Source organism: Cervus canadensis, chromosome 8, assembly GCF_019320065.1.
Source record: "Cervus canadensis isolate Bull #8, Minnesota chromosome 8, ASM1932006v1, whole genome shotgun sequence".
Classification (NCBI taxonomy): Eukaryota; Metazoa; Chordata; class Mammalia; order Artiodactyla; family Cervidae; genus Cervus; species Cervus canadensis.
The window spans coordinates 16,334,552-16,357,052 of NC_057393.1; the positions used below are offsets into that span (position 1 = coordinate 16,334,552).

The window sequence follows — 22,501 nt, forward strand, 5'->3', positions numbered from 1 at the left end:
AGGGGAGCCGCAGCCCCCTCCGCACGCCGCCGCACCTCGCTCGCTCGGGGACAAAAGCTCGGGCTGGCGGCGCAGCGGGGCGGGCGGCGCGTCCCCGCGGCCGCTGGACCGGGCGGGCCGGGCGGGCAGGGGAGGCGGGGAGGCGGGCCCCGCCCAGCTCGGCCGCGGGCTGTCAGCGCTGCCGCGCCCCGCGGGTCCCCGCGGCCGCCGCGTCCCCGCCCGCCGGCCGCGCGGCGCCCAGGTGTCCTGCGGGAGGCGTCCCCGCGCGGCCAGCCGCCTCCCCTCGCGAGCGGCCGCGGGTGCGCCTCGTGCGTCTCGGAGAAATTTTCCTCCCCACGCCCTGCCGGCTGTGTCCGCCGCCCTCCCGGCTCCGGCTCCTGCTACTTGAACCATGTCCGCCAGGGGTGAGTGGGGGACCAGGTGGGCGCCGTCCACGGACCCCCCGCCTTCCCTGCAACCGGGCCCGGCAGGTGCAGGAGGGCTGCGGGCTGCGAGAGCCGCGCTGGCCCCAACCCGGCCTGAAACTTTGGCTTCGGATCCCTGGGCTCTGGGCTGCGGGCGACTGGGGAGGGGGGCGGATTTTGGGGAGGGGGAGAGTGAAGCGGGGGTGGAAGGAAGCCCTCGCCCTTGACCTTGATCCGCGGATGTGGGCGAAGCCTGAGGGCCAAGGTCGGTGTCCGGCTCACCTGTACCAGCTGCACGTCTGGGCTGGGAGGGCTTGGGGGATGGGCTCGCCGCTGTCCGCAGCGGCCTGGAGGGCTGGCCCGGAGGGAGGAAGAGGCTTTTTTTTTTTTTTTTCCCCTCCTTTCTTGTTACCATTTTGCAGCTTGATTATGGAAGGAATCCAGGGCTTAATGCAGTAAGATTTAAAGCTGCAGTGCTTACACCCTATTTAAAAAAAAGTAAATTCCCTACTTGTGCTCCTCTGTGCATGCATCTCCCCTCACCCCCAGGGAGTTTCTTCCTGGAGTGAAACGATTACGGCAGGTGAAACTGGGCGAAAGAAGAAAAAAAAAAAATCAGAATTGCTTTTCAGGCGAGAGTGAAGGGAATGTATTCCTTCCTTACCATCTGGAGCCAGTGGTGATGCTGAGAGAGTGGGTTAGTCATAGTTCAGTGGCTGCTACTATGAGTGAAATATTAAAGAGATCAAGTCATTGTGCAGCTTGCCAGCAATGAAAACGAAGTGACTCGGTCGCTTTGCCATAAGCCTTTAAGGAAAATATTGATTATGTTTAGAAAGTATATTTGCAAAGCAAGAATTATCACCCCTTTTGATACCCTGAAGCTTTAAGAGGAGTTGCAGAGTAATTTTTTTTTTTTTGACACTGAAGGGTTAACCCTGCTTTTTGAGGGGAGTTTAGGTGTTTAATAACATGTGTTGCTTAATTCAGTGCTGCTTTTCAAGGTTCATTCTGGGGCATATAATGTATAAAATAAATTCTATCCAGGATATTTAAACTCCTTTTTGAACACACTGGTCTTTGCTGGTCTGGCAATCTGGTTGGTTGGTTCCTTACCTGGAAATGTGGCGGTACCAGCTGGGTGGAGTGATAGAATTTAAATTTGTAGATTTCAGGCTACAGAGGTGATATGGGACCCTGAGAAATTACCTGCCTAGTGATGTCGAAAAATTTGTGTGTGTTAGAGAAAGAAAAAAGAGGGTGGAGCAAATATGATTATTGGGGACTGGGTGTATGCGGGATCTTCAAAGTGATTCCAGCTGTATGATCACTGAATTGTGTTCTAAGACAGAAGCTTTTGGTCCTGAGTTCTGTCCTAAGTACAAGGAAGATGTGATTAGTTCTCATAGGTTGTAAAACTCTCTGTGATCAGAGCCCATCTCTGATGCAGTTTGCACCACTCAGAGCCCTTAGTACACAAAACATTGCACACCGTAAGAGCCAAGTCACTACCGCAAACCTTGGTATGTCCTAGAAAGAGCATCAAGTTCATTAGGTAACCCCCCCCCCCCCCCCCCCCCCCCACCCCGCAGTTTCACCTTGTCTCTGGTCCCATCTGTTACAAGCTCTCTGTGGTTTATCCGAAAATATACAATGAAGATGGCCTCAGTGATTTCAGAGGCTAGAGCTCTGGCTTGAGTCCTGGTTCATGATTTTGTTTTTGAACCTGGTTTCAAACATGATGATCTGGAGTTGGACACAAATCTTTCACTCAATAGTCTTGTTTCTGCTTCAAACTCCATGTTGATTATCTTGTACTTAACAGTTTGAAGTCTGACTCATATTGCAGGGGGAGGAAAAAACATGATAAGTACTAGTAACTGCATCCTTAGTATGTGTCAGGTGCTTCACAAGTATTTTATCAGTTAATCCTCACAAACAGTGAATCAAGAGATACTGTTATTACCTCTCCGTTTCAAGGTGAAATGAACTGAGGTTTTGAGAGATTGTGTAACTTGCCTGAGCTCAAACGGTTGGTTGATGGAGGATCCTGTTTTCTAGCCAGATCTGTCTGACTTCTGATTAGTAGAAGGTCTAGTATAGTAGCTACTGAATTAAGCTCATGTGGAAAAATGTCTGTTTACCATTTATTTTTTATGAAAGATATTTTCAGAACTGAACTTCACTATGCTTTTGTAATTCAGTATCTACTCTCATTTCTAATCCTGAAAGTAGAGATAAACTTTTATGGTTTTGTTATGTCCACTTAAATATCTAACTTATCATTAGGAAGGTCTTTAGATAGTGGGAAAGATAAATCTTATTAATTTAAAAAATATATTAGCTTATTTCTAATATCTAGACTTATAGGTTATGGTAAGGGTAGAAATTTTTTTTTAATTGAAAACACTGAAACTGATTGAACCTAAAAATAAGTAATTTTATTAAAATATTTTAGAGTGAAAATATTTTAAATTCATTTTCTCTTTAAGATATAAGGTGAGTACTAAAATTTGATTCATTAATTTAAACTAGCGAAAGATAGTCTTAAATTCCATGGGAGGCCAGCTAAGACATTCCCCATCATGTGGTCTTTTAGAATATTATCATCAAAAAGTTTTAACTTGGTGTCATATTTTTGCTACTAGAGACCAAAAATGGAGCTATCATATCTTCATTTTTGAATTGACAAACTGGAGAAAATTGTAGCACTTAGAATAGTGTTTCTGAACTTGGGTAGAATTATCCAGGTAACCTTTTTAAAAGTGTGGATTCTCGGGCCTCATTCCAGGTCTAATGGCTTGTAAAGTCTAGAGGTAGAGCCCAAACATCCATAAACTATGTGAAAAGCTCTCCAGGTAATTCTTAAAATCATTAGATTAGAACAGGATCAAAGAATCATCTGGAGTATTGTTAAACATGCTGTTACCAGGGTTCTGCTTCAGATCCACTGAATTGGAATATTCAGAGACAGGCCTGGAAATCTGAATTTTTTAACAAACTTCAGTTGATTCTTGTGTACCAGCCAACTTGGGGGCTATTGAATTGAAGCTTGTTCCTTTTAACTCCGGGTTTTGTATCATCCAGTAAGTTTTGAAAAAAAACTGTTTTTGAGTTATAAAAGTAATATAAAATTATCAATATATTAGTATAATCAAGATATATCAATGTATGAATGGATATATTAAATATTTAAATTATAAAGTATTTTAGTAAAATTTTCAAGCAGAACTATGTTAATAATGAAAATTCACTATTTTTACTCCCTATAAAATCCTCAGACTTATGCATGGCTATCATTGCCTCTTGGGTATCCTTTCTGGCATTTTCTATCTGATTAGATTTTGGTTTAGTTCAATAAATATGAAATACTTATTCAGTATAAGACACATGGCAGACAACAGGCACTATACACAGAAGAGATTGCTCATGAGCCTATTAGTTTTGCAGAAGCTTTAGTCTTGAGAAAATAGATCCAAGTGTGTGAGGAAGAGTCCGTAGCACTGCCAGAGAAGTAACTCACAGTATGTATGCTCTAGCAATGTTAGATCAGTCTTGCTATCTCTGTTTTCAGAACTTAAATAAAACCAGGAGCAACCTGGATGCTCACTCATTGGAGAATGAATGACTAAACCATGGTTCATCCATACTGTAGACTGTTATGCAACTGTTAGAAAGAGTGAGTTAGATCCATTTGTGTTGGTCTGAAGTGATGCTTATAATACATTATAAGTGAAAAGAGCAGTTTTATGATTATATATATATATAACTATATAATGTATGATCTCAGTTCTATATTTTGTGAAAAATCTCTAACTATGCATATGAGTGTGTGCCAGGAGCATAGAGAAAATCATAGAGCAGTATACACCAAGCATTTAACAGTGGTTAAAAAAAGTCAAGGATAAGGAGGGGAGATAGTTGGCTTTCCTTTGAACACATCTTTGTGTTGTTTGATAACAAGTAGATATAACTTTAAAAGATTGAGTTGTTGTTCAGTTGCCAAGTCATGGCCTACTCTTTGCAACCCCATGGACCTCAGCATGCCAGGCTTCCTTGTCCATCACCAGCTCCCAGAGTGCTCAAACTCATGTTTATTGAGTCAGTGATGCTATCTAATCATCTCATCCTCTGTCACCCCCTTCTCCTCTTGCCCTCAATCTTTCCCAGCATTGAGAGGAAAGTCAAATAAATAAAAAATGTTCATTTCATTTATTCATTCATTTATTCAAGTCAAGGATGTAGATCTGCTTTCATTTATTCAACAAACAGATGTTATGTGCCAGCAGTCAGTGACTAGGACACAGCATGTTCCCTCAAGGAGCTCACAGTTCTGTGGGGGAGACAAATACATACACACTATTTATAAAAGGATGTGCTGAGCGTGAGAGAGAAAGAGAGAAAGTGGGCTGGAGAGAGAGTTCTGATGATAACAAAGGAGTGACATCAAACGTAGCCATGGAGAGTGAGGACCATGAGATCAGGTGAGGCTTCCTGAAGAAAGCAGGGATCTTTCTTGGAGAATGGCTATAACCAGATGAAAAAGGATGGGGTGGAGGGAAGGTCTTTCCAGAGAGACTCAAGCGTGAAGGAAACAGTTCTATGTGTATCAACCTGGAAAGCACATAGGTGCAGGATGGCATGCTTGCTAGGGAGAGGGGAGCCAGGTCTCAGTTGAGTGAGGAGGTGCGGCACACTTTGTGGAAAGGTTGAGGAGGTAGACGTTTTCGTTTACACAAGTGTGGTTCCAGGGAGCACAGTGGAAGGAAGTCAGTAGTGGATGAAGGGTGTGCAGGAGGAGGGAAGAAGCACGGGGCAGGGGGAGTGAGGGGAAGAGGAAATAAGGGAGGCTGAGTCCTCTGTCCTGTCCACGACTGTGACTGCAGGAATGAGAGAGATGGTTGGGCATGGTTGGCCTCAAATGTCTTAATTTGGGCATGAACAGCTCTGGCTGCAGAGTAAGCTGAGACCCAGGCAGCCCCGGCTGAAAGGCAGAGAGGAGGTCAGGCCTGCCCACTCCAGTATTCTTGCCTGGGAAATCCCACGGACAGAGGAACCTGGTGGGCTACAGTCCATGGGGTCGCAAAGAGTCGGGCATGACTGAGTATGCATGCTAGCCAAGCCCTCTGCTGGACAGTGGCTTTTCCATAGGCCTGGGGCACGGTGGGACTCCAGGAATCAGAGCTGTGCTCGTCTTTGCTGATGTCTTCTTCAGCTTCCAGGCTACAGTAGGCTCAACAAACATGAATCTGCTAATCCATAAAGTGGAGACTTCCATTGCATTTCTTCTTTCTCTTACTTCTTCCTCTAAGTCTCTCTCTGTTATACCTCTAGTTGCATCACTCTACCTTTATTTCTTCCATGGTGATGTTGCAATGATTAATGCACTAAGAGGGCTTGTTTGGTGTTACAGGGGAGCTGTTTTTCTGGCCTGAATTAGCTAGAGCTTTTCCTTTCTTTGCGTTCCAGAACTCTCAAGCAATTTATCAGACTGAAATAAAAGGAAAATATATTTGAAATTCACGGTTAGCCATTATAAATTTTGATATTAAAAAAAACAATACACTATTTTCTGCACTTAAAATAAATGAGTTCCAATTAAATAAATAGATTTTTTTTTTTACATGAGAAGATTAGCTTTGTTTTTTAAAATTATTTTTTTGGCTGCACTGGGTCTTCATTGCTGCACATGGGCTTTCTCTAGTTGCAGTGAGCAGGGACTACTCTCTAGTTGCCGTGTGTGGGCCTCTCATTGCGGTGGCTTCTCTTTGTTGTTGGAGCATGGGTTCTAGGATGCATGGGGTTCAGCTGTGGCTGTGGGCTCAGTAGTTGCAGCTCAAGGGCTCTCGAGCACAGGTTCAGTAGTTGTGGCACATGGGCGGGCTTAGTTGCTCCACAGCATGTGGCATCTTCCAGGACCAGGAAGTGTATATTATTAAGTGATCCTATTTTTACATGCACATTACTAGTTCCCTCAGTTCTAGAGAGGAACAAAACAGCACTAATTCTGAGTGCCCTTTAAAATGGAAGATGAAATTTTGTAAAATTTATGAAATAATCTCTTTGAGATGGTAAATTAGTCTTCATCATCTTTTATGGGAGAAATATTTCTTTTTTTATGAGCCTGTGGATTCACGTTCTTCTCTAACTTAATCCACCGTTAGTGTCTATTAGCATAGGTAGTACTGATCATTCGATACAACTAGGCATTTTGTTGCTCCATTCACAAGGGACTACTTTTTAAATCCTGAATTGTGTGGTGCCATTATCTGCTTAATCCCTGGTTTCTGATTGTTCAGTAGCCAAATGAAAAAGAATGTGAGTGATCAATATTTCACCCTGGTAAAGCAGCAGTCTCTAGGAATATCCATCCATCCACCCATCCATCCATCCACCCATCCATCCATCCATCCATCCATCCATCCCATAGACATTTATTGAGCCTCCTTAGAGTTGATAATAAACATCATCAAATGAACAGCTGTATGTCTATATTTATTAAATTTTATGATGTCACTAGGAGTTGACATGTTGCCTACATTGTCCTAGTGTGGTGGGGTTGTTGGTGGGGTCGTTCTCTCTCTAAATGTGTAGCACTAATCACCTATAACAGCTCATGCCAAAAAGCAGCTATTTTCTTCATTTTCCCTGCAGATTTCTCGATGTGTTTTGAAGCTTTGTGGTCCCCACCTGCAGCCCATCTTGGTGAAAGTGTGGCAGGGTTGAGAATGTCCCTATGACTCTACCCCGTGGATAGAGCAACCCCTTTGTTTCCCTTAGCTTCTCCTGGGGCCCTTCCAATTTTGGCTCATGTTTCCTCCCCTACAAGTTAGGGAATTCTCTTTGCTGCCTTAGTAAATACCTCATGATTTAGAGCACAAACATCATCATTCTGTCACAGACAGCAGCCAGAGGAGAAAACCAATTTGCTTACAAACTGGAGAGGAAATGGCTGTGGAGTAAAGAGTGGGGGAGTGGGAGGGGGAGATGGAGAAGGAGGGAAGGAGATAAAGGGAGAGAGAACATGAGAGCAATAGGGGATGGATATAGATTAAACAAGACTATTAAAAACTGAAAATAGAGATATCAGATTTGAGTATAACAGATATTTGCTAGTGTCAGTTGAATTATCACATTTTTCTTTATTGAAAATGAAGTAGAAACTAGTGGAGTTGAAATTTGTGTTAGATATACACAGGATTCCACAATTAAGAAAATACATACCTTTTTTCCTCTCCCTTCCCCCAAGAACAGAAATGCCAGCTATTTATCTGAAAATTTCTTGGCAGCAAGCAAGAGGCAGTGTGATGGGTTAACTCATGCTCATTCAACCTTCTCCACTGATATTTAATCAGTTAATGTTTATTGAACCTCTTTTCTAGAGCAGCCAGATTTATTCTAAATCTATTCCTGAACTGATGATGCTAATAAATTAATGAATTCATTTAACAAATATTTATTGAGCACTCTGGAGTGAGGACTGTCATGATTTTGAGGGAGAGAAATATTACAAGGTGTTAGAATTTGTGATTGAATGAGGTTGGAACAAATAAGGCTGATCGATATTTGTTGCTAACGGTTGGTCTAATGTATGTGTATCACATAAGTTATCATCCAAATGGGATACTCCTGTCTAAGAGAAATTCTAAACCTGATGGAATACTGGGACAACAGGTATAGAGTGGGGCTATCTCCTGCAAATTGGGACTGTGCCCTTCCTAACTAGTAAAGTTTCCAGCCAGTATGCGTTTTGGTGTCAGCATATTCCTCAGTCTCAAAGGATAGAATTTTTGTCAGTATCTGATTATCTGTATATAGTGTTAGCTATGTTGTATATTACCTACATGAAAATTTAACTTAAGTCCTAGACTGGTCATTTCCTCCCCATCATTCCAGCACATTTCTGAGCAGTTTTCTCTCATGGGAAGTTGGTATGCTCAGGTATAATTACCATTGTTCTAGTCACTCAGTGGTGTCCGACTCTCTGTGACCCCATGGACTGTAGCCCACCAGACTCCTCTGTCCATGGGGATTCTTCAGACAAGAATACTGGAGTGGGTTGCCATGCCCTTCTCCAGGGGATCTTCCCAACCCAGGTCTCCTGCATTGCAGGTGGATTCTTTACCATCTGAGCCACCAGGGAAGCCCAAGAATACTGGAGTGTGTAGCCTGTCCCTTCTCCAGTGGAACTTCCTGACCCAGGAATCAAACCAGGGTCTCTTGCATTGCAGGTGGATTGTTTACCAGCTGAGCTACCAGGGAAGTCCATAATTACCATTATAGACTAACAATAACATTTGATATGAAGTTAAACCCAAATGAATTTTTAGAAATTTTTGGAGTAATTCACACGATAGTTTTCTTCTACTGAGATAAATTATCTAGAGAAGGAAATGTTTAGTGCCTTTCGTCCTCTATAGTCATTTAAAATTGAGTGGCTCTGGGGACTTCCCTGGTTGGTTCAGTGGTTGAGCCTTCACCTTCCAATGCAGGGGGTGTAGGTTCGATCCCTGATTGGGAAGCTAAGATCCCACATGCCTCATGGCCAAAAACCAAAGCATAAAATGAAAGAAATATTGTAACAATTTCAATTAAAAACTTTAAAAATGGTTCACTTAAAAAATAATCTTTAAAAAATAGTAACATTAGTGGCTCTGTTTCTTTAGTTAGTGCAATCTCAAAGCATCTTTAAAATCTGTAGTCAAGTCTACCTGTGGTTGTTCTTGGACTCACTACCTATTTGATGGCTCTCAGTCAATGTATTTAAGGTCTGTTTCCCCAGTACATTCTATTATTTTATTGGAAAATTTATCTAATATGTATTTTCCAGTATAAAGAAATTATCTGTATTTTGTTTTATAATTACTGGGTGGGCAAGTTCTTATTTAGTAGATGTACCCATGAAATCTTTTGTATTATTCAGTTCTACATTAGGATAAAAATGGAAGCAGAAAATTGTGGGTCAAGCACCTCCAAATTACTTGCTGATTGATTAGAGGTCATATGATTTTGGTTCTTTGTTAGAAAATTTCTTCTTTAGGCCTGCATGAGGAAGAGCTCTACATGCATAATTATTGTCATCACATCTTAATAAATCAAAGTGATTTATTCTGTGCCGTGTATTCTTTTTGCCAGCTCTTTAACTTTATTGCATATGAGAATAATATTTGATGGTATATATGTAATCACATTGGAGTGAATTTATAGATAGTTTTTCCTAAAGAAAATACCCTCTAATACATTTTGCTTAAACCATGTCTAAGGTCTTTACCCATGCTTTTCTTTCTCAACTTATTGAGAATTCATTTAAAAAAACACATCCACAACAGGGTAGCCGTCAGAGAACTGACTGGTAACAATGAAGGGAAATGAGGACAATGAAGTAAACAGCTATTTCTGGCTTTTAGCTCCAAATAGGAATGAACAGAAGGAGCGGAGTCCCAGAGTCTGGGGAGAGGAGGGTGGGGAGGGAAGCCATCATTTTAAAAAGTTTAAAAAATGGAGAAAAGAAGTTTAGGTTGGCAGTCTCTAATGGCTTCTAGGGAGAGGTTTTGTTGTTGTTGTTGTTCTTGTTCCGTGTAGAACAAGGGAATCTTTATTTTGATTCATTTAAGCATTCAGGTGAGAAATGAGCATGAACACCAGTAATGGTTTAGTTTTTTTCATCAGTTCCTTAACTGCTGTTTATTTTAGGAGAATCTATTTGGTGGTTAGACACTTTACATAAACTGGAGAAGTGGAGTTGTAAATAATGTATTCATTTTTCTGGTCTTTCTGTAAGTATTAGCTGAACACCTACTAAGTGCCCAAGTTATTCCAGGTGTTGGAGTGGGATAGTCCCTTACCAAATAAACCTGTAATGGGACAAGTGGTAATAAAGTGCCATGAAGAAATAAAAAGAAGAGTAAGGAGGAGAGAAGAAGTTGGGGAGATGAAAGACAAGGCAGGTGCTATTTTACTTGGGATGACAATGGAAGGCATCTTTGATAAAGTGGTGGGTGAGCAGACCTGAAGGAAGTGAGAGGTCATGCAAATTCTGGTGAAAGGGTTTTCTAGGCAATGAGATGAGCAGTGCAAAGGTGTTGAGGTCTATGTTGTGTGTGTGTCCTTGGACCAAGGGAGGCCAGTGTAGCTGGATCAGGGTCTGAAGGGGAGAGATGAAGTCAGAGAGTTAGGGAGGGGGTGGTATGTCAGATTGGTCTTTGCAGGCCATGTGAAGGCTAGAGTTCCTCTGAGTGAGACTGAGTGAGGTAGGAGGTCTTTGGATAGTTCTGAGCAAAGTTGTGACATGATTTGATATAGTTTAAACAGATCACTTGGTCAACAATATAGAGAATAGATTACAGTGAATAAAGATAGATGCAGGAAGACCAGTTAGGAGCTTATTGTAATGGTCAGAACAGGAGAAGATAATGACTCAGACCAGGTGGTAGGAAAGCAGCTGGTGAGAAGTCAGTGGATTCTGTAAATCTTTCTAAGAAAGTGCTTTTTGGACTTGTGGATGGGAGTAAAAGAAGGGGGAGAATTGTGGGTACCTCTCTTTTCTCAGCCCCTGGAAGGATAGAATGGGGAAGAGTGTTGAACAAGCAGATTTGTGGGATGGGGGAACCAAGCATTTTGGACATTTAAATTTGAGATGTCTGTTAGGATTCTGAGGATATTTATTATGTCCATTTTATAGAGACAGAAAATGAGGCCTAGAGAAGCAAAGAACTTGCCTGATACCATCTAGCTGATAAGTGGTTGATCCAGGATTTAAATTCAGGTCTTGTTCATGCCAGAGTGTGTATTATCCACCACAATGCTGCCTCTTTACATTAGGCTGAAATACATGCCAGAAAAATAATGTATCTAGTTTTTACCTCCTAATTATGATTTCTCATTATATAATTTTCTGCATTTTAAAACATGGCTTATGTTTAAGGGGGGAAAAAACCATCAGTCACATTATCCCAAATTCTACTATTTATTAGTGTTATCACTGTTAGCATTGCAAAAATGCTACTGAAATATGAAGAAGCATATTATGGCATTCATTCATTCATTCATTTGATCTGATCATTGAGTGCTTGTGATAAGCCAGACTTGGGGGTAATAATTGGCTCCTCCACCAACAGAGCTCCCAATGAGGTTAAAGGCATGTGTCACCAACTCATTAGAAAAGACCCTGTTGCTGGGAGATATTGAAGGCAGGAGAAGGGGGCGACAGAGGATGAGATGGTTGGATGGCTTCACTGACTCAATGGGCATGAGTTTGTGCAAGTTCCGGGAGTTGGTGATGGACAGGGAAGCCTGGCATGCTGCAGTCCATGGGGTCGCAAAGAGTTGGACATGACTCAGCGACTGAACTGAACTGAACTGAACAGAACGTTCAACACAGTGTGACCAGTGGTGATGGTGGGACGTGTAAGGTGCCGCAGGAACACAGAGGAGGGAGCTGGCTCCATCCTGACTGGAGGTGGGGCCAAAGTAGACTTGACAAGCCAAGTGATGCTGAAATGGGGCCTTAACCAATGAGTGCCAAATGGGAGAGGTGCTGGAAAAGCATTTCAAACATAGGAAACAGCATGCTTTTAGAATTTTAAAAATAGTAGTTAAGCATATGAAACATTAAGACATTTGAAATGAAATGTAACATAAAGGAGCAACATCAGGAAACTGAAAGACTACCCTGAGAAGAGATGTAAAGATTTAAGTCACTGAAGAGACCTACTGTGCTCTTGGATAACAAGATACCATATTGTAAGCATGTTCATTTTCCCTAAATCTCTCTGTAAAAGAAATGAAATCCTGATTAAAATGCCTACAGAATCTTTTTTTAGAGACCTGGCAAAGTGATACTATTATTCATTTACAAGATGCCTGTGTGTGCTCAGTCGTGTCTGACTCTTTGTGACCCCATGGACTGTAGCTCGCCAGACTCCTCTGTCTGTGAGATTTTCCCAACAAGAATTCTGGAGTGTGTTGCCACTTCCTCCTCCAGGGGATCTGCCGGACCCAGGGATCGAACCCATGTCTCCTACATTGGCAGGTGGGTTCTTTAGCACTGTACCACTTAGGAAATTCTGAAAAAGAGGTGTAATTAAGGGAATCTACCCTACCAGCTATTAAGATGTAATATGAAACTACAATAATTAAAACAGTTAAGTACTGGAGAGAAATTAGAATAGTGGAAAAAGATTATAGAGTACAGTGAATGTATATATGCAATTTAGTTAGAGTAAAGTGGCATTTTAAGATCATTGTGAGAAGAAAGATTCAATAAATGATATGGGTACAACTGGCTATTTAGAAAAAAGAAATCTGGGCCCCTTAATTCTTACATACAGGCACACACAATTCTTATTGTATTAAATCATTAAGTGTAAAATAAATGAAACAATAGGTGGTCCTAGAAGAAAACACAGGTGAATTTATAGCTGGAGGATGTTAGAAGATTCTTGATCTTTTCTACAGGATACAAGGCTTAAACATCCTTAAAGAAAAGGTAGATACATTTAACTACATAAAAATATGAAAGAGTTCTGTGTGGTTAAAAATACCTCACCCTGCCTCTGCCTTGTATCACATGGCCCCTGCAAGGCTGAATTGACCTGGCCATCTACACTGAGGAAGTCCAGACTGCAGAAGTGGCCGGAGAAGAGGCTGAGGCCGGCAAGGTGGGGGTGGGGGGTAGTCCTGGGGCCTTTTAGAGAGCGTGGCAAGCGCTTGGACAGTGTCAGTGTTGGGGTTCACCTGAGGACCTCTCTGAAGTTTTACTTTCGGCACAAAGCAGGCTAGACAGATTCTGAGAATGGTCGTCACCCCTCGCTCCCCAAACACAGAGAGAGGGTTTTCAATACCAAGTGTAGGGGTGCAGCGACGCGGACGGCAGAGCCCCTGCCTCGCAGAGGCCGTGTTGGACATCGGTTTGGTAACCGGAATCGGAAGGCCATGGCTGCTCCCACTCTTCCTGCTTTTCAGAGCATTGACATTCCTTAGGCGAGTGACAGTTGTAGGAATGACACTAAGTGGTCGTCTACTTTAAGGTTAATCCTAGGCTACCCAGGACACTGGCTCACCCTTACCACGGAGAAGAGGGGACACGGTGGGACGGCTGTGCTCCTCCTGAAAAGGGGGCAGGGGAGCGTTCAGAGCCAGGCTAGAACCGGCCGTCTAATGAACTCATTTATCTCGGCCTTTTCTCCTCCCAGAGCCAAGCTGCCTAACGTGATAAAGAATATTTACTTGCGGGTGTTCTGAACATCTGACTTAAGTGAGCCTCCTGTTAGTGGTTCTTGGAGATTAGCCGGCCTGTTTCTCTGAATCCCTTTGATTAAATCAGCGCTTGCTCGGGAGGCATCCTTTTGCCCTGGTTTCTCTGCTAATAAGCACATTTTGAACTTGGTGGTACACCCTACTCTTCCTCTAACAGTTACACTTCCTTGTCCCAGACTGTTTCATTTTAGTGTCTAATCCAGTGATACTAACCTGTGCAGAGTTGTCTGAATGGCTCTATCCTCTCTTGTTGTTGTTCACTCGCCAAGTTGTTCACTCGACTCTTTGCGACCCCATGGACTGCAGCACACCAAGCCTCCCTGTCCTTCACTATCTCCTGGAGTTTGCCCAAGTTCATGTCCATTGAATCAGTGATGCCATCTAACCACCTCATCCTCTGTTAACCCCCTTCTCCTTCTGCCCTCTGTCTTTCCCAGCTTCAGGGTCCCAGCATCCTCTCCTAGGCTGTGAATTCTAGGAAGCCAGAGATTGAGTGTTGTAAGTGCATTCCCAGATCCTAGCTCCACCCCAGAGCTGGAAGCTGAGTAGATATTTAGTGAAGAGTTACTGAGAGGTTGGGAGAAGAAAGGTTGCCGTCCATGAGATCCACAGTCTGGTGAGATGCTCAGACATATGAAGGGGGGTAGAGGAATTTCTCAGTCCTTTTGGTTGAACCCTTAAGTTGGACATGACTTGAAAGTTCATTTCCTCTTATGCCTCTGCTCTTAAACATGATCAAGGACATAGTTTTTCCTACTTGAAAAGGAGTGTTTGACATGCACATTCTAACTCCATCCTTTGTGTTCTTCAGTGGGCTGAGTTCTGGGAGCAGCGAAGCTAGACTCTGATGTGGTTGCTCTGATGGGCAGCTTCACCCCTCTTGCCCCTGCGTTTCATATTCCTGCAAGGTAATGTGTACCCCAGGGACCCTGACCCTCTCCCCCCTTTACTCTCTTATACCTACACTCCTCATTCCCACCTGTCATGATGCTCTGGGATGTGCAAAGATACTGGGGTATAGATTGGGTGTGTTATTGTGTTGCCCACCGTACCTTTCACTACAGATTAGTCCCCTTCAAAGTGTCCTTCAGCTATTTCCAAGAGTTTCCTAAGGTATTGTCTCACGTGTCTTATGTTTGGACAGCAAGCTTGGCTGCAACCCTGCTACCTTGGTGTAGACAACGGTGTAGACAACGGCCTTGAGCACTGCTGTTTTGCTGGGGCTTCTGGTCACCTCTTCCTCCCCCATCCAGTCTGGCCATAATCTCCTTGAACTGGTTTGAGCTAAGCATGGCCAGAGATGCTTTGCCAGAGTGTAACTGAGATCAAGGTGTAACTTAGAAAACTAACTGAAAACTAAAAAGGTAAAAGCTTCTTTCATAATCCTAAGAGCTATAGCATCACTGTCCAGGGAAACTCTTTTGACTGAAAAGAGATCAAACCAGTCAATCCTAAAGGAAATCAACCGTGAATATTCCTTGCAAGGGTTGATGCTGAAGCTGAAGCTCTAATACTTTGGCCACCTGATGGGAAGAGTAAACTCGCTGGAGAAGACTCTGATGTTGGGAAAGACTGAAGGCAACAATAGAAGAGGGCAGCAGAGGAGGAGATGGTTAAATAGTATCACTAACTCCATGGACATGAATTTGAGCAAACTCTGGAAGACAGTGAAGGACAGATGGGGAAGCCTGGCATGCTGCAGTCCATGGGGTTGCAAAGACTTGGACACAACTTAGTGGCTGAACTGCATCAACAACACACGCATATGTGTAGATTTAAAATAACAATTTAAATAGCATAAATGAGAATGGAAAGGTCCTCATCCTCTGAAGTAACCATCATTACCAGTTTCTTGAGATTTTCTTCTTAAGAAAAGTTTTGTGTGTACTAGGATATTAAAATCAACCTATTACCTATAAAACAATGATCTGCTTGCCTATTTACTTAAAAACAAAAACCCAGTTTGCCTTTTTTCACATAATTTATTGAAGTTGCTCTACCTTGGTATCTACTGATACAGCTCATTTTTTTTTTTAGTGACTGCACAGTGTTCATGCAGATGGTTGTACCACACCTGATTTGATAGTCCTTTTTGTTAGGTATTTTGCTTGTTGGCTTTTATACATGCTGCTGCATTGAGCATCTTTGTGCATATATCTTACTGAGATTTTTAGAGCATGTTATGGTTTAGTTGCTAAGTTGTGTCTGATTCTTGCGACCCTGTGGACTGTAGCCTGCCAGTCTCCTCTATCTGTGGGATTTTTCCAGGCAAGCATACTGGAGTGGGTTGCCACTTCCTTCTCCGGGAGATCTTCCTGACCCAGGGATCGAACTTGGGTCTTCTGCACCGCAGGGGGATTCTTTTAGAGATAGCCACAGGTGCTGGCTATAAGTTTTAACGAGGCTTTACTGATGGTTCAGAGAAAGTGGCGAGGGAGCGTGGTCCCCTGTGCGGTTGACTTCCTCTGGGCTCTCTCCTATGTGTATCTCTTGCCTTGTGCTGGTTCAGTCTCCACCCAGTAGGAACAGCCTGTTTCTCCAGCACTAGAAAATGTTACAGACATCTCCTTTATTTATATAAAGGGACAGACCACTTCTAGCCTAGAGGAAAAAAAAGAATATATATTTTTTCCTTACTTCATCTAAAGCCAACCTTGTTGCCTGTTGCAGGATTCGTTTTCTCCTGAATGATCCATGGATTTTAGGATAACAGATTCACAAAACAGTCCGGTGCTGATACATTTCACAGAGGCTGGATCGTTTATCCTTATTCATGATCACTCGTTACCCTCGGTTAAAAAATTAAACCTGAAAATTAATTCTCTTTAAGACCGAGTCCAAATCGCCCCACTTACAGATAATCAAATTGGCAGGCTGTCCACAGGAGACAGTATATTCTGGTGGGAAGAGTTGGATGAGGAGCTGAGAGATTGGCGTTGTATTGCAGCTCTGCATCTCCAGCTGTCTGGTCGTGGGCACACCATACAACAGACCCTCACCTCGAAGCCCCTGTTTCCTGTTCCCGCCTATTCCCTATATGACCTCAGAAGACTCTTCTGCTACCAAGTCTTGAAATTAGAAATGAATTTCCAGATCAGATGATTCAGTTTTGCTTTGATTAAATTCCCATGAGGCTTCACTCTTGGCTGGAGTTTCAGCAGGCAGGAGCAGAGATTAGCAGCGTCTTATGTAAGGCTACTTGGGCAAACGGGTTGGGAAGGGGCTGGCTGCCATCTCAAGTCATGGCATTAAAATTTTAGGTGGCTCTTGCCATTGCAAGCTGTGACTGCTGATTTCCTAGGAGAGCTGATAGAATTTCCAGGAAGCCTGTGGTGGGTTTGGTGTTCTGAAGCCAACAAAAAAAAAGAGAGAAAACTTTGCTAGTGAAAGGAGAGCATTGTTTTTTTAAAGTTTGGTTGCTGTAAAATGTTTTTAATGATGCTGATAGCATATTCTGATCAAGGAGCCGAAGTCTAAAACTAACAGAAGGCTTTCTTTACTCTTTGAAATGGTGATATGTGATTCATTAGGTTGGTTGGATGAATTTATTTGGGAACATTGACTGATAAGGCTTAATATGAGAATATCATATCTAACTTACAAGGGAATTTAAATACCAACTTTTGTATGGAATAGAAAGAACTAGAAAAATATCAGTATCTTCTTTTTTTCCTTGCCTCTTTTTCTTATTTCTGGTACCAATCAATCAAACAAAAATTACCAAATATTTATTGGTAAAGAGGAAATGCAGCTGACTCATTGGAAAAGACCCTGATGCTGGAAAAGATTAAAGGCAAAAGGAGAAGGGGATGGCAGAGGATGAGATGGTTAGATAGCATCACTGACTCAGTGGATGTGAACTTTGAGCAAACTCTGAAAGTGAGTGGAGGATGGGGGAGCCTGGCATGCTACAGTCCCTGGCTGGGGTCACAAAGAGTCAGACACACCTTAGCGGCTGCACAACAGCAACAAATCAACAAAAGCAGAAATGCAAGTTTGAGAAGCGGGGGTTTCCTACTAGAGTATGTGTTCAGAGCAGCTCCTGCTTCCCCGACGTGGCTCTTTGACTGTACAGTGACACATCAGTGGCTATTTCAATTTTCTTTTTTTGAATGAGTTTGGTCGTTAAGGTAGCTTCTCCATCAACCACTTCTGTCTTTAGACGCATGATGGTCAAATTATGCAACATCTTTCTCAATTAAGAAAAGAAAGTCAGGAGGAAAGACTCTTACACACTAATTGGCTGTTTTTAGAATACACAGTGATTTCTACTTTGGTATTATTCATTACAGAAGAAAATATTCCACAGAAAACTGAAGTTGGGATGCTAAATGTAATTAATAACATATGACTTTAATGTCAGGACAAGTTTTATTTTGAAAAAAATTTTGACTGTGTTATTGTCTAGGTCATAAAACAGGAATGACATTCAGTGGAAATATATTTCATTAATAGAATGCTAGAGGAAAAATGTTTTCTAGGAAATTGTTGTTGTATGTAATATGTGTTTAAAATATAGTAGAATGCTTTTGGATGTTATGAATATTGATGCTATAAAGCTTTGGCAGAAGGGATGTGTTCTATCTGGCTTCGACTTTGTTGAGAATAATATCAACAACATTTTTTACTTTCTTAACCTTTTTTTTCAGATTTATTTCCTAGTCATCATTTGAGTTTTTTATTCTGCCTAAATTAGACTATAGATGTAAATGCACTTCCTAAGTAGAGTGTTTAAATTTGCTTCTCTAAAGGAGTTTTGGTCTAATGTTGGAGAGGATGTGGAGAAAAGGGAACCCTGGCATACTGTTGGTGGGAATGTAAATTGGTTCAGTCATTATGGGAAACAGTACAGAGAGAAAACTAAAAATAGAAGTACCATATGATCCAGCAATTCCACTATATCCATTTCTAATATATACAAAAAATGAAAACACTAATTTGAAAAAATACACGCATCCCAGTGTTCATAGCAGCATTATTTACAGTAGCCAAGATATGGAGCAACTCGAGTGTTCATCAACAGATGAATGGATAAAGTAGATGTGTTTTATATATATATATATATATATGTATACATATATAAAATGTACACTGGAATATTACTCAGCCATAAAAAGCATGAGATTCTGTCATTTACAACAGCATGAATGGAGCTAGAAAATATTATGATATGGAAATAAGCCAGATAGAGAAGGACAAAAGCTTTATGATAACACTTATATGTAGGATCTAAAAAATAATACAAATGAATGTATAAAGCAAAGCAGAAACAGACTCACAGATATAGAAAGCAAACCAATGGTTACCAGAAGGGCAAGGGAAGGGAGAAAGGGCATAATAGGGGCATGGGTTTAAGAAATACAAATAGCTATGTATCACATGGGCTTCCCTGGTGGCTCAGATGGTAAAGAACTTGCCCACAATGCAGAAGGCCTGGGTTCAATCCCTGGGTTGAGAAGATCCCCTAGAGAAGGGAATGGCTACACACTTCAGCATTCTTGCTTGGAGAATTCCATGGACAGAGGAGCTTGGTGGGCTGCAGTGCATGGGATTGCAAAGAGTTGGAACCAACTGAGCAATTGACACTTTCATTTTCATGTATCAAATAGATAAGCAACAAGTATATGTTGTATAGCACAGGGAATTATAGTCACTATCTTGTAATAAGATTTAATGGGGTATAATCTATAGCGATTATAGATTATAGTCTATAGTGAATAGATAGTGAATCACTATCTAATATCTAATATCATGTTCTAAATCAACTATACTTCAATTAAAAAAAAGAAGTTTTTTTTTAAATTATTCAGACTTTTATTTTATTTTATTTTCATTTATTTCCATTAGTTGGAGGCTAATCACCTTACAATACCGCAGTGGGTCTTGTCATACATTGACATGAATCAGCCATGGATTTACATGTATTCCCCATCCCAATTCCCCCTCCCACCTCCCTCTCTACCCAATCCGTCTGGGTCTTCCCAGTGCACCAGGCCCGAGCACTTGTCTCATGCATCCAACCTGGGCTGGTGATCTGTTTCACTATAGATAATATACATGTTTCGATGCTGTTCTCTTGAAACATCCCACCCTCGCCTTCTCCCACAGAGTCCAAAAGTCTGTTCTGTACATCTGTGTCTCTTATTCTGTTTTGCATATAGGGTTATCATTACCATCTTTCTAAATTCCATATATATGTGTTAGTATGCTGTAATGTTCTTTATCTTTCTGGCTTACTTCACTCTGTATAATGGGCTCCAGTTTCATCCATCTCATTAGAACTGATTCAAATGAATTCTTTTTTAATGGCTGAGTAATATTCCATGGTGTATAGGTACCACAGCTTCCTTATCCATTCGTCTGCTGATGGGCATCTAGGTTGCTTCCATGTCCTGGCTATTATAAACAGTGCTGCGATGAACATTGGGGTGCACGTGTCTCTTTCAGATCTGGTTTCCTTGGTGTGTATGCCCAGGAGTGGGATTGCTGGGTCATATGGCAGTTCTATTTCCAGTTTTTTAAGAAATCTCCACACTGTTTTCCATAGTGGCTGTACTAGTTTGCATTCCCACCAACAGTGTAAGAGGGTTCCCTTTTCTCCACACCCTCTCCAGCATTTATTGCTTATAGACTTTTGGATAGCAGCCATCCTGACTGGTGTGTAATGGTACCTCATTGTGGTTTTGATTTGCATTTCTCTGATGATGAGTGATGTTGAGCATCTTTTCATGTGTTTGTTAGCCATCTGTATGTCTTCTTTAAAAAAAAGTTTTGGAAATGATTTAAAAATGTTGGGTACATCACCACACTGATGAGGACCCTAATGTAGATAATTTGATAGGCTTGACTTTACTTGAGAAACAAAATTCATGGATACTGTTACCATCTGAATAGCAGGAGCAACATTTTAGTTAACACTCTGTCTGTCATCTAGTACTTTCATTCTGGAAATATTTATTAAGCACCTGCTGTCTTAGGAGCAGTAGATGCAGCAGTATATAAAAAGATATAAAGAAATTCCTTCCTAGTAGGTGCTTTCTAGAGAGCATACACTTTGTTATTTTATTTATGTAAAAATTATATTTGTGAAATATAAGTACAACATTTAGCATATCAGGTGGTGATGAATGCTCTAGAGAAAATGACGAAGGGGCAGAAAATGGAGAGTGCAGGTTGAGCTTGATCAAGGAAGGCTTCTTTGAGATGACATTTAAACAGAAGGAGGAGAAGATAATACCTAGAGTAAGAGAATTCTAGGTGGAAGGACCAGTGACCGGAACCCTGAGTCAGGAACATGCTTGGAGTTTTTCGGACACAGTGAGGTTAGTAGAAGAGAGAGGTCAGAGAGCAGTTTGGGGGACCAGTCATGTGCTGTCTTGTGAACCAACAGAAGGACTTTGAGTGAGATGGGCATCATTGAGTTTTTTGAGCAGACAAACACACTCAGTTAAATGTTGATCTGAACCAAACATACCTTTAAAGAAAACATAAAACCCTGACCAGTGGCTTTGGCTTGCTTATTTGTGCAGTATTTGGTCATCTCTGGGCTTTGTGGGGTGTGTGTGTGTGTGTGTGTGTGTGTGTGTGTAGGGCCAGGACTAGGGTGAAGGGAGTAAGACTTGACCCTTAGCATGATGCCTCCTAATTTTTGCACCCTAATCACCTCACTCCCCTCACCTTAGTCCTGCCCTGTGTGTGTTTATTGTTTTCATTTGTTAATAACTATATGAATAAAACTTACCTCTGGCTACTGTTACCTTTGTAGCGAGCAAACAAAGCATATATCCTGTACCACAGATCACTGACATTGTTGGAACAAGAAAGAAGCAAATGGAGCCAATGCGTAATGGTCATTGCCTTGCGTTTGGCTTAGAGCACTTCATACAGTCCAGAAGAATAGCCAGGGGAGGAAGGCAAACCCTTCCTTCTGTGGTTTCAGAAAGGAAAAGCTGTAAAGCCAGATAACCACCTCATAAAGGGTGTGACCAAGCTTAGAAATCAAGATGTCTGATGATAAATCATTATATTCTCAAGTATACCCATGAATTTTGGGATGGTACATCTATTAAGTCATTAGGCAGTCATAAGAACAGCATGCAATTCGAGCTAGAAGCAGGTCCCCCTGGGACAGAGATTATGTGCAGAAGTGACTGCTGTCAAAAATCTCAGCTGCCATCCTTGCCTGATCTTTTATGATATTCACCAGGATATTTTATTTTATTTTTTGGAAAGCAGACAAAATGGAGGGAAGAGATAAATTTATTGGACACACACCCTGAACAGAATAAGAGACAGGTACGCACAGCAGATACAATTTCTGAAGGCCCGGAGCTGTATTAAAACACACACAGATAACGTTTTCATTGTTGTTTTGTGTCTGTCTATGCATATCTGACAGTAGAAATATACAGAATTGAACTTCACTTTTCCTTCTGGGTATGTTTTGTGTAGATTGCATTTTTGTAAGCTGGGCAACCAGAGACAGTATCGAATGTCATGTTTGTTTACTACTATGCTTCTTAAGAACTGAAAACTAGTAAAGATTAATGATAGCTAAAAATAGGGTCAGCCCGATTTTCCAAACTTTGTTCATGATTTCCATTAAAATGAGAATTTCTTAAGCACGGGACTTCACACGGTTTGTAATTTTTTCCCATCATTTTGGCAATTCAGCCACTCAAGTCAGATCATGTCCTGGTTAAAACCTTTTAAGCAATTGCGGGTAATGCTCTTCTTAAATTTCAAGAATATATTAAAGCAATGGGGGTGGGGGGAAGGATTGGGAGTTTGGGATTAGCAGATGCAAACTATTATATATAGGGTAGATAAACAATAAGGTC

The 22,501-nt window shown here is 41.6% G+C and overlaps 1 protein-coding gene across 1 annotated transcript in view; it reads left to right on the forward strand.

The window, feature by feature from the left end:
* Positions 1–254: 254 nt before the first annotated feature.
* ABLIM1 (actin binding LIM protein 1) overlaps positions 255–22,501 on the forward strand; it is a 327,992-nt gene continuing 305,745 nt past the window's right edge. Inside the window, exon 1 of the mRNA XM_043475365.1 lies at positions 255–404. Coding sequence (XP_043331300.1) covers positions 392–404 — 13 coding nt within the window. The 5' untranslated portion in view covers positions 255–391. The remainder of the gene's footprint in view (positions 405–22,501) is intronic.